A 15,039-nucleotide genomic window follows, 5' to 3' on the forward strand; every position below is an offset into this window, starting at 1 on the left:
CGATTTGGAATGGTGGACAGATGGTTGTTGTGGTGGTGGAGGGACGATGGAGAGATGGTGGAGCGGTGGTGGAGTAGAAGCAATTTTCGAATTGGGGATTAGGGTTTACAAGAAGATGAATTTAGAAAAGGCTAGTACGCACATTAGACAGGGAGAGAGATATGGAAAAAAATTGGTTTTTGTTTTAATTGATTTGGAAGAAGGGTGTTTTAGTTTTTTTAAGTTTGATCTACCTAAGTAAGATGCATGTGCTTGTCATGTATAGTAGGATTCCATTAAACATAACAGTAAAAGTAACACCGGGGTGTAAAGTGTTATAAGTGTGATAGTTTATGGTACAAAGTGTGCATTTGAATAGTTTAGGGTGTAAAATGTAACTTGGTATAGTTTAGGATGGTAAAGTGTAATTTTTCCTAATTTTTGGGATCAATACAATACGTGTGTAGTTAATATTTATTAGATATGATCTGTATTTAGAGTCGACAATAAAATTTTCATAATATCATCCCCAAAAACTTTCTCATTAATGAAAACACAAAATTACATTAATGCAACAACTAAAAAAAAAAAAAAAACCACAAAAATGCAAATGATGTAAACCTACATGAATATATAAAGGAAATGTTAACGAATGTTCTTAAGATATTGGTTAATAATCCATTTAAATAAAGTTTTTATGGGGAAAAAAAATTAATTAATGTTTTGATAGCTTTATTCATTTTTCATAAAAGTAGTGTCAAAACTTTTTTAAAATGGATTGTTAACCAATGTCCTAAGGGCACTCGTTAGCATGACCCATATATAAAAGCTATCTTTCGAGATTTCCAACAATGACCTTGTTTTACATAACTTTAGGTGTGCATAATTTTTTCTACAAATTCATTGATGTTCTTATCAGAGCTTCCACCTTCATCCAAAGCCTCATTAGCTAATTTCTTCCATTTTGTTGCATTCCTTTTCAGCTCCTCCCTCTTTTCTCCCATAGCCTCATTAATACACAGCTCAATTTCTTCTTTTGTGACCATGCCTTTGGCATCTGCCTTAACCCTAATCCCGACCTTCCACACATCCATGACAAACTTAGAGTTGGTGGTTTGGTCAGTCCATTGTGGCATGGTCACCATTGGCACACCCAAGCTCAGTGCTTCGAGTGTCGAGTTCCAACCACAGTGAGTCACGAAGCAGCCGACAGCCTTATGAGACAAAACTTCTAATTGAGGGCACCATGACACCACCAAACCTCTCTCAGTTGTCTCCTTTATAAAGTTGGTAGGAAGTTTCTTTGTTTCTGTCTCTCTAACTACCCACAAGAAATACTTATTACTCCTTTTTAGGCCTAATGCTAGTTCTTCCATTTGCTCTTCTCCTAAGGCAGCCAAGCTTCCGAAAGATACATAAACAATTGTGCTAGTATCCTTCGAGTCCAGCCATTTCATGCAAGCATCGACATTTGGTTTGAAGAGGCTCAGATCGTAATTCTTGTCGTCCTTCAACCTCTTGTCTAAGTACATTGATGGAATTGTTGGTCCTATGTTCTTGATTGGCCATTGGCTTGAAATCCAGCTCACCACCTGACGGAATTCACCAAAATATTTTCAACATATAGATTTGAATAAATTACACCTAAACATCTTGAACATAAGTTCATTGGAAAACAATTGATCGAAAATAAATTCATCATGTGTATTTATATCTTTTCATTTTTCTTCCCACTCTGAATATGAATATGAAGTCACAAACCTATGTTTTTATATGGTATATATATCCCTAACCACTGGTATTTAATAAAAAACAATGGAAAGATGAGTTTTATATATGCAAGTGACATTACTTTCTTTATCATACATGGATAGAATATTTCTCAAGAAACATTTATTGTTTATCTAAAAACTATTTAGGGTCCATTTGGATATAGCTGAAAACTAAAAAACACTATAGCAAATAATTTTTAAATGTGTAAATAGTACTGTAGAACCCATTTTTAATGAAAAAGTTGCTAAAAAGTGAAAATTGTGGGTCCATAAACAGTAAAATTTGTGAGAAAAGTCAAATATTGCAACTACTGTTCATGAACAGTAACTACAACAGTAAATGAACAATAAAAATTGACTGAAACTCGTGAAAAAAAAAAAAGCTGAATCGCAAGTGCGCGTTTCAGCTATTCAGCCCAAGCCAAATGGGCACCTAGTATCTTGAAACATCTTGGTCATGGTAGCAATTTAGACTGTTCATGAACAGTAGCCGCAACAGTCAATGAACAGTAAAAATTCGACTGAAACCCGTGAAAAAAAAAAAGCTGAATTGCAAGTGCGCGTTTTCAGCTATTCAGCCCAAGCCAAACAGGCACCTAGTATCTTGAAACATATATATATATATATATATATATCTTTTTCATACATCTAAGGAAAAAGCAAATCTTGGTCATGGTAGCAATTTTGAAAGAAAAAATCATCGTCATGGTAGCAATTTCCGTAGATACGCTTCAACCGAATTTATTCTTTAACAATAATCAAAACTTCGTTTTGAAGAATTAAATACTCAATTTTTTGTCAAACAATTGTTACCCCCGTAAGAATGTCAGTCTAGCTCGATTAACTAGTTGGCTTGGTAGGATCTATCATATATGATATATATTCTCCATGTACCTATAATTATGAATTTTAAACCAATGACCTTTAAATCAAATGACATATATCCTAGTATTTCTAATGGAGAGAGATTTCGAAGTTTGTATCTCCCTCAATCATTTAAAATGCATATTAAAAAAAAAATTGTTCATGAACAGTAGCTGCAATAGTAAATGAACAGTAAAAATTTGACTGAAACCCGTGAAAAAAAAAAAAAAGCTGAATTGCAAGTGCGCGTTTTCAGCTATTCAGCCCAAGCCAAACGGGCACCTAGTATCTTGAAACATATATATATATATATATATCTTTTTCATACATCTAAGGAAAAAGCAAATCTTGGTCATGGTAGCAATTTTGAAAGAAAAAATCATCGTCATGGTAGCAATTTCCGTAGATACGCTTCAACCGAATTTATTCTTTAACAATAATCAAAACTTCGTTTTGAAGAATTAAATACTCAATTTTTTGTCAAACAATTTTTACCCCCGTAAGAATGTCAGTCTAGCTCGATTAACTAGTTGGCTTGGTAGGATCTATCATATATGATATATATTCTCCATGTACCTATAATTATGAATTTTAAACCAAATGACCTTTAAATCAAATGACATATATCCTAGTATTTCTAATGGAGAGAGATTTCGAAGTTTGTATCTCCCTCAATCATTTAAAATGCATATTAAAAAAAAAATTGTGTTCTGAATGTTTGCACGCAAGCAAATTAAAAGATACATTTGGTGGAATTATAGAACAAACTTACCTCCTCTTCCAACTTATCAAAAGAGCTGCAAAATACCCAATTCACTTCATGGAAATTATGGAACTCATCCACGCAAAGTCTTAGTAGAAGTGGATATAAATCTGGCTGAGAAATGAAGGACGGCATGTCATCGATCCTTAGCAGTGGCAGTGAAGGCAATGATACTTCAGGCACTTGTAGAGGAAGTGTAATTCTCCCCTGAAACAAGTGGTAATAGATGGCAGCAATTGTGCATGATTGAGTTATAAACGGAGCTCCACCAACACCATGTTGTTTTGCTACCTCTAGTGCCCAAGGCAAAATGCTATCATAGACAACTAATTTAGTAGCATATCCAATGCTTTTATTTCTCTCAATAAGGTCTTCCAAACTATGTGAAAACATGACTTTGAAGCGATCGATATACGCTTCCATGGTTTCTACTGTTGGATACTCGCCAGAGTCATCAGCAATCGGCTCAATTGTGACAGAGCTGGCTTGACCATCCATGGATTTGACGATGGAGTTGGTGGAAAGTAGGGTCACCTTGAGACCCTTTGAAGCTAGGCGTTTGGAGAATTGGAGCATTGGGTTTATGTGGCCTTGTATAGGGAATGAGAGTACAACAACATGGGTAAGAGTAGCTCTTTGTTCTCTCTCCATTTTCCTAAGCTTGTTTTTGTCTCACTCAATGAACAAAAAAGGACTTGTTATAAGCAAGAAACAAGGAGATTATGATGCTTCAATGTTGATTGGTAGGTTTAAGATATGAGTTACATATTTATAGACATTATTGGTGATACATAAAATTCATGGAAGACGTAATTAAGTATGTAAGATCAATTTGATTAGTTCTAAACTACATGAGCATTGGGACTTTCTAAAGATAATTACGTCAAAGCATGTGTCTAGTCACTAGAGTAGACACTTGGAAATTGGAACTAGTTTGGCAACCTCCGTTGAACTATCCTTTTTTCACATTTGGCAACTAAAACCTAAGAAATTTCAATGGTTAAATAGTTCAAAGTAATGTGGTATTTGGAATTTTTTTCCGAAGATTTCAAATAATTAATAGTGAGAATACATAAGTCTATGCTAAATCAAAATATTATACAGAATTAAGCAATTATCTAGATTGAAAAATCAATAGAAAACACAACAACAAAAACTCTAAAACCATAAAAATATTTCTCTAAAAAAAGCCATAAAAATATTGCTAAGACTACCATAAAAATTAGTGTTTTAAAATATTGTTGTTTTCCTCAATATAATTTATTTTACCAACCCAATCATACTTTTTCTTTAATTAAATTTTATTGTTTTAATTTTATTTTATCTTGTGGTTTACTAATCAACTCTATTGAGTATACACATGTAAGTAAAGTCTCATATTACATATTAATAAAAAAAAAAAATGAGTGGTTAATATGATATAGTTAAGCTTAAATCCATTAGACTTGAACCTTTTGGGTTAAATGTGTGTCTCTAGGATAAAAACACTGAAAATACTATATTTTTTCTTGCATTTTCTCACTTTTTCAATTTTTTTAAGGTACAAGTATATTTTAGCACACTTTTAGAAAAAACTAAATAAACTGTTTTCAAATAGACACTTAAAAATTTATAATTTTTCCTTTTAGAAGGCGTTTGATTCGCTGTGATATTAAATTATATTACATTATAATATTAGGTTATTGTAATATTATATTAATGTAATTTTATACAATAATACAACATTACATTGTTTATAAAAGTAATAAAATTAAAATAATGTGGTATATTTTATAATTTTAATATATGACAATATTATAAATTCACATTTGGCAACTAAAACCTAAGAAATTTCAATGGTTAAATAGTTCAAAGTAATGTGGTATTTGGAATTTTTTTCCGAAGATTTCAAATAATTAATAGTGAGAATACATAAGTCTATGCTAAATCAAAATATTATACAGAATTAAGCAATTATCTAGATTGAAAAATCAATAGAAAACACAACAACAAAAACTCTAAAACCATAAAAATATTTCTCTAAAAAAAGCCATAAAAATATTGCTAAGACTACCATAAAAATTAGTGTTTTAAAATATTGTTGTTTTCCTCAAATATAATTTATTTTACCAACCCAATCATACTTTTTCTTTAATTAAATTTTATTGTTTTAATTTTATTTTATCTTATGGTTTACTAATCAACTCTATTGAGTATACACATGTAAGTAAAGTCTCATATTACATATTAATAAAAAAAAATGAGTGGTTAATATGATATAGTTAAGCTTAAATCCATTAGACTTGAACCTTTTGGGTTAAATGTGTGTCTCTAGGATAAAAACACTGAAAATACTATATTTTTTCTTGCATTTTCTCACTTTTTCAATTTTTTTAAGGTACAAGTATATTTTAGCACACTTTTAGAAAAAACTAAATAAACTGTTTTCAAATAGACACTTAAAAATTTATAATTTTTCCTTTTAGAAGGCGTTTGATTCGCTGTGATATTAAATTATATTACATTATAATATTAGGTTATTGTAATATTATATTAATGTAATTTTATACAATAATACAACATTACATTGTTTATAAAAGTAATAAAATTAAAATAATGTGGTATATTTTATAATTTTAATATATGACAATATTATAAAAAAATAAAATTTTTTAATGTCAAATCATATCAATAAGTATGTTACAGTAAACTAGGCGACACTAGCAATAATTGATCAACTTTTGAATGTGTGTCCAGTTACGTAGGCGCTGAGGGAATAAATTTTTTTTTTTTTTTTTTTCTTTGCTGAATCACTAAAGGGAATAAACTTGTGATTAGCCAATGGCGTTCGACGACATCATTGCTTAAAGGCAAAACGTACGTGATATGTGGGGGCAAGAAATTGGTGTAGAGAGATTTTTTTGGTAGAATTGGTGTAGAGAGATAGATACACAGACAAGAGACAAAATAATGTATATTCTACCTCTATGTCACATGATTCACATCCCTAAAATCAGACGCCCGACCGACTCATGATTTTAATCTCTTTTTAAATGTAAAAAAACTAAAAAAGTAAATGAATTTTCTTTAGCTCCTTTAAATATTTTTAGGCTTATGCGACATAACTCACATTACACTAAAAATATTAAAGGAGCTAAAGAAAATCCATGTGCTTGTTGAATTGGTCTTTTATAAGTAAAATATTTTTTATTTTTTTATTTACATTTCTATTTATTTAAAGTTTTAGTCTTAGATCTCGGTAGGTAGTTTAAGTAATTATTTGTCATATGAGACTATAAATGATTATGTACATGTGGGGACACCTTTCTACCAACCACAACTCACCACATGGGTGAGTTGTGGCACAAATTGTGGCACCAGACTTATTCTTACAATTTAATTTGGTTTGTACTCTGTAGTCTCCTATCCTGCATTAACAATTACTTATTTAAGGTGTAACAATTCTATTTAGGGCTTTGATAATACACACACACACACACACACACACACACACACATATTTAGGGGTTTTTTTATTATAAATTTTTTGGATAATGGTTAATAATTTGTATCAATTATAATTTTGAAATATATATTTTTATTTTTCAAAAAAAAATAAAAATGACAAACTTTAGAAATAAATAGTAACGGTAATTTCTATTATTTTTTTAGGAGTTCTCTTAGTTTTTTTTTATTTTTTAAATGGTGTTTTACTTTTAATAGGATGAAAAATGAATTTTAAAAAAAAATGCTAAATTTTAGGAAATAAAAAGATGAACATGAAAGGAAAAATTCTAAATTTTAAGACTTCTGTTTTTGAATTGAAAATAGAATTTGTTATCTGACATTTATAACCTTATTTCTAAGAGAAGTTGTCTTTTATTAATGAGTGTATTTTTGAACTACAAAAAAAATCCAATTCAAAGAGGAGAATCCTTTTATAAATAGTATAGATAGATTAGGTTGGCCAAAATGAAGTTTGTAAGAGAAAAGAGGAGATCAATACAAGTAAGTTTAAGGACAAAATAAACGTTCTTGATGGTAAGGACTAAGGACTTCTTCAACAGTCTCTCATTCCCTAGCACTCTGATTAATTTCTTTCTCCACAAACTCAATACTGAGGCAAATCTATTTCTTCAATGTTGTTAAATCAATGACCAAAATTCAACATTGGGCCTTTGGATTTTGATTATTTTCTTAATGGCTATGACACCGTCTAATTTGGGATGGATTGATTAAGTTAACCAGGCCTTCCATGCCTAGTTGAATTGTAGATCTCAAATGTTTTTTATTGGGCCTTTGGATTTTGATTATTTTCTTAATGGCTATGACACCGTCTAATTTGGGATGGATTGATTAAGTTAACCAGGCCTTCCATGCCTAGTTGAATTGTAGATCTCAAATGTTTTTATTTTATTTTAGTTTTAATTTTTAATTTTTTAAAATAATTTAGGCCACTTGGCATCTTACTTGGAATTCTAGATGGCACTAAAATTAATATTTTAATATCACATGTCAATTTTTTTTTTCATCCACAACTTAATGGTAAGGACTATTTTGACATGATATTGAAGAGTGATGGAGTAAAATGACACATTTAAAAAGTTAGGATCAAATTGAGACATAGTGTATGATTAGGAACCAAACTTGTGATTTACCCAATTTTATTATATTTAGATCTCACTTGCAATTCACTTAACAATAATACTTAATATATTTATTGTATTTAGAAATAATAAATAATTTCCAAGATTTAATTTTAGTAGCAATAATTAGTATGTTCATTGTATTAATTGAGAAACAATATGTCAAATGAACTTAAAATTTATCTTTTATAAGAAATGCTATGCTCACAATATTTTTACAATACTTTCATAACAAATTTTAAATAGTAGATTGTTACTTGCTGTTAATGATGGGCAAAAAATGTAATTCCAATAGTTGGTTTAAATTAGAACAAATAACAATTTATCATCTAAGATTTTTTTTGAAAATATTGTAAAAATATTATGAACATAGTACTTTTTATTTGTAAAACAGAAATCACCTAGACCGCAAGACTCATCTTCTTACTCACCTCCTAAAAAAATTCCTGAAGACTGTGTGTAGCTGATATTCTTTAAGATATGATTTAGATTTATTTTAGAGTAGGTAGATCGACAACAAAATTTCCGGAATATCATCTGTCCTACAACAAGCTAATAATTTTGATAAAAGAAAACTGACCTTGGTTGACAAATTCTAGTGATTTTTGTGGACAATTGGTTGACATTCGAAAATTTTGGATCCTACAATTGATGACCTTCTATATTATAAATTAATTTTCTTATTTCACCTTCACTTTTTTGAGAAAATATTTATTCAAAACTTTTTCATTAATCAAAACACAACATTCAATGAATACGAGTGATGTAAACCTACATGAATATTGAGAAGCCATCTTTCATGGTTTCCAACAATGACCTTGTTTTACATAACATCAAATTTGTACAATTTTTTCCACAAACTCCTCGATGTTCTTATCGGAGCTTCCACCTTCATCCAAAGCCTCATTAGCTAATTTCTTCCATTTCAATGCATTCCTTTTCATCTCCTCCCTTTTTTCTCCCATAACTTCATTAATACATAGTTCAATTTCTTCTCTTGTGACCATCCCTTTGTCATCTACCTTAACCCTAATTCCGACCTTCCACACATCCATGACACACTTAGAGTTGGTGGCTTGGTCACTCCATTGTGGCATGACCACCATCGGCACGCCCAAGCTTAGTGCTTCGAGCGTTGAGTTCCAACCACAGTGAGTCATGAAGCAGCCGACAGCCTTATGAGACAAAACTTCTAATTGAGGGCACCATGTCACCACCAAACCTCTCTCAGTTGTCTCCTCTATAAATTTTGTAGGAAGTTTCTTTGTTTCTGACTCTCTAACTACCCACAAGAAATACCTATTACTCCTCTTTAGGCCCAGTGCTAGTTCTTCCATTTGCTCTTCTCCTAAGGCAGCCATGCTTCCAAAAGATACATAAACAACTGTGCCAGTATCCTTCGAGTCCAGCCATTTCATGCAAGCATCAACACTTGGTTTGAAGAGGCTCAGATCGTAATTTTTGTCGTCCTTCAACCTCTTGTCTAAGTACATTGATGGAATTGTTGGTCCTATGTTCTTGATTGGCCATTGGCTTGAAATCCAGCTCACCACTTGATGGAATTCACCAAAACATTCACAACATATAGATTTGAATAAATTACACCTAAACATCTCGAACACAAGTTCATTGGAAAACAATTGATCGAAAGTAAAATCATCATTTGTTTTCTTTTGTTGTGATTTTTTATATTTTTATTATTTTTCCTCCCCATTTGATTATTAAATTAAACTTAATTTTTATATGGGATATATTAATGCATGCTCTTAAGATAATGATTAACAATTCATTTTAGGAAAATTTTGATATCATTATTTTGAAAAATAGAAAAACTGTGAAAATATTAATTGTTTTTTTTTTTTTTTCCATAAAAGCTTTTTTAAAATAGTTTATTAATAATTACTTAAGGACATCCGTTGACATTTCATTTTTTTTATATAGTACATCTCTTACCACTTACTTTTAATAAAAAACAATGAAAATATGAGTTTTATATATTCAGGTGACATTGCTTTCTTTATCATAAATTGATACAATATATCACAAAGTAACATTTATTACTTCTTTAAAAACCATTTATTGTTTGGAATTGATGATAAATATATCAAAAAATTAATTGGCAGCTTGGTTGAATAGGTTAAAATCCGTTGACATTTCCTTTTTTTTTTTATATAGTACATCTCTAACCACCTACTTTTAATTATTAAAAAAAAAAAAAAAAATTGAAAAGATGAATTTCACATATTCAGGTGACATTGCTTTCTTTATCATAAATTGATACAATATATCACAAAGTATCATTTATTATTTCTTTAAAAACCATTTATTGTCTGGAATTGATGATAAATATATCAAAAAATTAATTGGTAGCTTGGTTGAATAGGTTAAAATCCTATTGTGTGTGTATCATTGTCATGGTAGCAATTCAGAAAGAAAAAAAAAAAAAAATCATCTTCACGGTTTCAATTTCCCTTGATGTGCTTCAATCATATTTACTCTCTAACAATAATCAAAACTTCATTTTCAAGAGATGAATACTGAATTTTTGTCAAAAATTGCATGTCACCCCCATAATAAGAATGTCAATCTAACTAGACTAACCTTTTGGCTTGGTAGGAATTATTATGATGTATCTATCTCCGTGTACCTATAATTATGTGTACTAAATGCATGGGCCAATGACTTTTAGTTCAAATGACATATATTATGGTATTTCTAATTGAGAGAAATCTCCAAGTTCAAATCCCTCTCTACCATTTAAAATGTGTAAAAAATAAAAATAAAATTTTGTGTTTTGAATGTTTGCACTTGCAAATTAAAAGATACATATGCTGGAATTAAAGAACGAACTTACCTCCTCTTCCAACTTATCAAATGAGTTACAAAATACCCAATTCACTTCATGGAAATTATGGTACATTTCCAGGCAAACTTTTAGTATAAATGGGTATGATGCCGGCTGGGAAATGATGGACGGCATGTCATCCATCCTTAGCAGCGGCAGTGAAGGCAATGACATTTCAGGCTCTTGAAGAGGAAGCGTAAATCTCTCCTGATACAAGTTGTAATAGATGGCAGCAATTGTGCATGATTGAGTTATAAACGGAGCTGCACCAATACCATGTTGTTTTGCTATGTCTACTGCCCATGGCAAAATGCAATCATAGACAACTAATTTAGTAGCATATCCATAGCTGTTATTTTTCTCAATAAGGCCTCCTAAACCATGTGAAAACATGGCTTTAAAGCGCTCGTCGAACGCTTCCATTGTTTCTGCTGCTATAAGCTCCCCAGAGTCATCATCGTCATCAATGGGCTCAAATGTGACTGAGCTGGCTTGGCCTTTCGTGGACTCGACAATGGACTTGGGGGTGAGTAGGGTCACCTTGAGACCCTTTGTGGCTAAGCGTTTGGAGAATTGGAGCATTGGGTTTATATGACCTTGTAAAGGGTAAGGGAGTACAACAATATGGGTAAGAGTAGCTTCTTGTTCTCTCTCCATTTTCTCTCACTCAATGAACACATAAAAGTATTTGTTAGAACTTAGAAAAGCAATAAACAGGGAGAGATTTATGATGCTTCAAAGTTGACTGGTAGTTTTTTTTTTTTTTTTTTTTGGAGAAAAGTTGACTGGTAGGTTTGAAATATTGGTTTGCATATATATATTTAATGATTGGTGATGGACTTTATAAAAAGAATGCATGATGTAATTAAATATGTAAGCAGACCTGTTTGATTAGTTGGTTTTGACAATCACGAGTGGGGTAGCTTTCTAAAGCCATGTCATAGCAGCTATATATGGATCACTTGGAAATTGGAACTAGCTTGTGAAATTCTACCAACATTCTGTAAGTTAAATACTGGACCAACAAGTCTCTAGACTTAAGTTCATAAGTTCATACCTCAATAACTAGTTATGTATTGGTATTTTTTATATTATATTTTTATTTTAAACGGTTCAAAAAATAATAAGTGAGTTTTTATAAACCGAGAGTATTGGTTCTTGTCTGGAAATAGATAAGGTTCTATTATAGTCACGTCTAAGTAGGGAAGTCATATTAGTCCCCCTCTACCCATTTTTTTTTTTTTTTTTTTTACCGAAGAAAAAAAAAAGAAAAAGAAACTCTGCTGGACTTTCCTTTTTGCACATGTGACCTAAAATCAAAGAAATTTCAATGGTTAAAACGAGAATTTCAAATAGAAGTCATAAAAGTTAGTAAAAAACAAAAAAGGAAACTCTGCTGGACTTTCCTTTTTTGCAGTTGTGGCTGCTAAAACCAAAGAAATTTCAATGGTTGAAACGAGAATTTCAAATAGAAGTCATAAAAGTTAGCTTTATATATATATATATATACACATATAAAAGTTAGAAACATATAACCATGCACTTTAAAAAAAATCCAATTATTATAGAGAAACATATCATAGCCTGGAAATACTTTCCTTCTTGAATATGTTTACCTGTTGAATATATATATTACTTATATAAATTTAAATTGTTAACGTTATTGGATTTCAGCCTGATTTTGTTTTANGTAATTAAATATGTAAGCAGACCTGTTTGATTAGTTGGTTTTGACAATCACGAGTGGGGTAGCTTTCTAAAGCCATGTCATAGCAGCTATATATGGATCACTTGGAAATTGGAACTAGCTTGTGAAATTCTACCAACATTCTGTAAGTTAAATACTGGACCAACAAGTCTCTAGACTTAAGTTCATAAGTTCATACCTCAATAACTAGTTATGTATTGGTATTTTTTATATTATATTTTTATTTTAAACGGTTCAAAAAATAATAAGTGAGTTTTTATAAACCGAGAGTATTGGTTCTTGTCTGGAAATAGATAAGGTTCTATTATAGTCACGTCTAAGTAGGGAAGTCATATTAGTCCCCCTCTACCCATTTTTTTTTTTTTTTTTTTTACCGAAGAAAAAAAAAAGAAAAAGAAACTCTGCTGGACTTTCCTTTTTGCACATGTGACCTAAAATCAAAGAAATTTCAATGGTTAAAACGAGAATTTCAAATAGAAGTCATAAAAGTTAGTAAAAAACAAAAAAGGAAACTCTGCTGGACTTTCCTTTTTTGCAGTTGTGGCTGCTAAAACCAAAGAAATTTCAATGGTTGAAACGAGAATTTCAAATAGAAGTCATAAAAGTTAGCTTTATATATATATATATATACACATATAAAAGTTAGAAACATATAACCATGCACTTTAAAAAAAATCCAATTATTATAGAGAAACATATCATAGCCTGGAAATACTTTCCTTCTTGAATATGTTTACCTGTTGAATATATATATTACTTATATAAATTTAAATTGTTAACGTTATTGGATTTCAGCCTGATTTTGTTTTAGCGTGCTGAATATTGGATTTCAATCAGTTATTACAATTTGGGTAAAAACTATCTATAGCTTCTTAAGTGCTACATGAGCACAATTTTATGTTTTATTGACTATATAACCAATGCACTTTCTTACTATAAGTAGTTAATTACAAGTCCCAAAATCACATTTGAATTTAATTGAAAAACTTAAGATACTATACCCAAATAATTTTATGGTTTTTCCTAAATTTTAACATTTTGTGTACTTTTATATATATAAGTCTGGTTAACGAATGCTCTTAAGATATTTATTAATGAACCATTTTTAGAAAATTTTTAATATTACTTTCACAAGAAATATATCAACTATCAAAAAATTAATTGTATTTTCTTTTTTCATAAAACATTTCTAAAACTAATCCACTAACAAATGCTTATATCATCTATTAACTGTATACTACTTTTATATATATATATATATATATATTTTTTTTTTTTAAGTTTTATAAAAAAACTATTTTTTTAAAGCTCTTTATATCTTCCATAAAAGTAGTATAGAAATTTTCTGAACAACCTGGAAGGAAAACTCCTATTAAAAAGATACCACTTTATCAGCTTATTTTTGCACACGTGGCTTGTTTTATAGGTATTAAGGAAATAAATTATAAAAGGCCATGGATTAAAAAAAAAAAAATTCACAATTTTTACTCCAACTTGCCACTTGGGTGACCTTTGAGCAGTAAAAGTAAAATAATAGATCTTTTGAGTAAAAGAAAAAAATTAATAAGTTCATAATTTTATTATTTACGGTTTGCCATGTGACAAAAATTGTTTTTTATTTTTTAGTACTTAGCATTAATGAATGATGTCATCAAATTGCTTTTGCATTTTGGTGATTTTCTTTGATGACATCATTGCTTACGTAAACATATGTGCTAACAAAATGAATGATACAAGGGATTTAGAAAAGTATAATTTCATGAGGAGCCAAGAGTAATTCTATGTCACATGACTCACATGTCCAAATCAGATTGCATTTTCCTTTATAATATCTTATATTTTGTATTAGTCGTGTGCAATTAATTAATGGCCTGTTTGGATGGAGAGAGGAAAAGACGAGGAGTGGATGAGATTAGAGTAGTATAAGCTAAAAAAAAGTTAATTTTGTACTAAATCTACTCTATTCCTCCTCAATCCAAATCGATTATAAAATATCATTTTATACTTACATCGATTTTAAATTATATATTTTAGATTTTTTTTTAAGTTAATAATTTGTCCTCTAGGATTATAAATTTTATTATAGCTTCATATTAAGTGTTTGTTTGGTAAAAATTATTTTTGTCAATTTATTTTACTATTCAGCTTATTTTTGCTACTATTCATGAGTTTTACTGCATTTTTTGATATTATTCATGAGTTTCACTGTACTATTTTAGCTAATTTTTATCTTTATTTACAAAATTTTTAGCAAAAAAATTATAATTTTAACAAAATAAGTGAATCTCAAATAGACCGTAAGTAGACATAGAATTACTTAATTAACATGCAATTGTTACAAGCATCATGTTCACATAATTTTCACAGTTCCCTTTTTACCCTTTTTTTTTACACGGATATCTATGCCAGGGAGATTGGGGTTTATTAAAAAAAATTTAAAATATTAATAATAATGGTATATTACTGATATATTTTCTTTCTTTC

The 15,039-nt window shown here is 29.9% G+C and overlaps 1 protein-coding gene across 2 annotated transcripts; it reads right to left on the reverse strand.

The window, feature by feature from the left end:
- Positions 1–649: 649 nt before the first annotated feature.
- On the reverse strand, positions 650–11,541 carry LOC112039374 (mogroside IE synthase). 2 transcript variants are annotated; one of them, XM_024072249.2, is made up of 2 exons: positions 3,388–4,102; positions 650–1,571 (listed from the first exon to the last, which is right to left on the reverse strand). In XM_024072249.2, the coding sequence occupies exons 1-2, from the start codon at positions 4,027–4,029 to the stop codon at positions 852–854; spliced, it is 1,362 nt and encodes a 453-aa protein (XP_023928017.2). In that variant the 5' UTR covers positions 4,030–4,102; the 3' UTR covers positions 650–851. The 2 variants fall into 2 exon arrangements, with proteins under 2 accessions (XP_023928017.2, XP_065636358.1); XM_065780286.1 differs by lacking the exon at positions 3,388–4,102 and adding an exon at positions 10,857–11,541 and having other exon boundaries at positions 663–1,571.
- Positions 11,542–15,039: the final 3,498 nt, after the last annotated feature.

This window comes from Quercus suber, unplaced genomic scaffold (genome assembly GCF_002906115.3).
Source record: "Quercus suber isolate HL8 unplaced genomic scaffold, Cork oak 2.0 scaffold_231, whole genome shotgun sequence".
In the NCBI taxonomy this organism is placed as follows: Eukaryota; Viridiplantae; Streptophyta; class Magnoliopsida; order Fagales; family Fagaceae; genus Quercus; species Quercus suber.

Excerpts from the sequence above, each read along its gene's own strand:
- LOC112039374 (XM_065780286.1), bottom strand. The coding sequence starts at position 11,504 with ATGGAGAGAGAACAAGAAGCTACTCTTACCCATATTGTTGTACTCCCT. Across the intron at positions 1,572-10,856 it reads TTGATAAGTTGGAAGAGGAG|GTGGTGAGCTGGATTTCAAG; the intron begins GTAAGTTCGTTC and ends GAATTCCGTCAG.